General features: G+C 45.0%; 1 protein-coding gene across 1 annotated transcript; it reads right to left on the bottom strand.

Moving 5' to 3' along the window:
* Nucleotides 1-382: 382 nt before the first annotated feature.
* LOC149322116 (urotensin-2 receptor-like) lies at nt 383-1,646 on the bottom strand. Its single transcript, XM_089507718.1, has one exon. The coding sequence runs from the start codon at nt 1,644-1,646 to the stop codon at nt 522-524; it is 1,125 nt and encodes a 374-aa protein (XP_089363844.1). The 3' UTR covers nt 383-521.
* Between the last annotated feature and the right edge of the window lie 334 nt (nt 1,647-1,980).

Consider the following 1,980-nt stretch of genomic DNA (forward strand, 5'->3'; position numbering starts at 1 on the left):
TTCATTCTAGGGTTCTTTGAATTCATCTCCTTTTTTCACTCAAACATAATTAAAAATAAAATAACAATCCTCCACCCATTCTGAAATATAAAATACAATCACAGTTAAGTCTCTTATACCCAAAACAATTGTGCTTGTGGGATACAGTTCAAAACAAAGGTACCTACAAAAGCAACAACAATGCCATCCTTTACTAATATTGGTTGAATAACTTAAGTGCGATGTAATGACGTAATTGGGATATATGATATGTTTTAATGATGCCTTGTGATAGACCAAGAATTTCTGCTAAGGACACACACACACACACACACACACACACACACAGAGCGAGAGAAAACATGATGGAGGGGATGCCCCCAGCAGACAGCACTCCAAGTAAGTTTGTGTGTCCCTTTTATGTTGCCAGCTTGATGTTCTTTTCTCCTTCCCAGCTTCACTCAGGTTGCCTCTACTGGCACCTGCTCTCCTACCCAAGGCTGTCTTGATGACTGGTGGAATCAAGAGGTGCACTTATTCCTTCAGGGACTGTTTCCTCCCCCAGGGATTGCAGGAAGCACAAAGGTCTCAGTGTAGTGCTGGCTGCTTGTGGAGAAAGATCTCCCTGAGATTCTTTGAAATCTGTTCCTCCTCTGGAAATAGCTGCTGTTGCCACTGTTAAAGGACCTTTGTCTGTTCCTCAGATACTCCTTGTAGTTTTTGGTCAGCAGGGTATACAGGAAAGGGTTGATGCAGCTGTTGCTGTAGGTCAGACATGTGGTTAGGTAGTTGATGTTCCTTGTGGCCTTCTGGGAGATGGGGAAAGGTTCGCAGTACTGAAAGAGAAGCTGCCATATCCAGAAGGGCAGGAAGCAGGCCCAGAAAACCAGCACAATGGTGAAAATTAGATAGAGAACTTTCTGGTTGGGAAGCCTCTTGGTCTCTTTCAAGGATGTGGTTTGAGACACCCAGTAAGTTCTTGCTAATCGAATATAAAGGTAGCCGATGACAACCCCAGGCCCCACAATGCTAGTGCAGAAGAGGATGGTGATATAGATCTTGTAGGACATCTTACTCCAGGTGGGTAGGCAGATTTTCTTTCCCCCTTGGACTAGCTGGATCATGATAAGCATCGGGAGGGTGAGGAGTAGGGACACCACCCAGATGACAATGGCAATGGCCTTGCGGTAACTCTTAGACCTTTTCACAGTATCCAAAGGCTTCAGCACAGCTAAGTACCTCTCTGTACTCATCACCATGAGGGTGAAAATGCTGGCATGCATGGTGAGGAAATCTAAGCTAAAAAGGATCCGGCACCCAGCATCCCCAAAGTACCATTCCTGGATAAAGTAGGTCCCAACAATGAAAGGGATGGTGAGAAGATAGAGCAGGTCTGCTAAGGCAAGATTGATGATGTAGATATACATGGAGGCTGAATACCTTAGATAGTGGCACATCACCACCAAGGTGTAGACATTGCCAGTCACTCCAATAATACACATGAGGGAGAGGATGGTTCCAATAGTACAGGTGGCTATGATGTCCTCTGTGGAAGAGGCTCCATCCCAGGTGCTGTTGTTGGAAACATTGGAACTGATTCTGAGTGGGATGCTGCCATGACCTGCTTCTGTGGCCACTGTCACAGTTGAGGAGATGGTACCTTCCATTCTCTTGAAGGATCTAGTTCCACATGCCTCAAACACTTCAGCGAATGACTACTCCAGCTGGGTATGTCAGGCAGTGAGGGGGCAGGATTTCTCCCACTGCTGTTACACTTATGCTTATGCTGAAGAAGCAGAAGCAATCCTCTGAGGTCCTCCTCACCCACAGTTTATTCTAGAAGAAAATCATAATAAACAATATTAGGCAGAATCACAAAATGTTGGCACTACAAAGGTTCTGAGGCCCTAAGTGATAAATAGGAAGGCTACTTGCTGTTTGGGTGGCAGGACAGTGAGTCTGATTAGATGGACATTTAATTCCTTCAGATTTTAATTCTGT

This window comes from Sceloporus occidentalis, unplaced genomic scaffold (assembly GCF_023333645.1).
Source record: "Sceloporus occidentalis isolate IW3139 unplaced genomic scaffold, rSceOcc1.0.p SCAF_1, whole genome shotgun sequence".
Taxonomy (NCBI): Eukaryota; Metazoa; Chordata; class Lepidosauria; order Squamata; family Phrynosomatidae; genus Sceloporus; species Sceloporus occidentalis.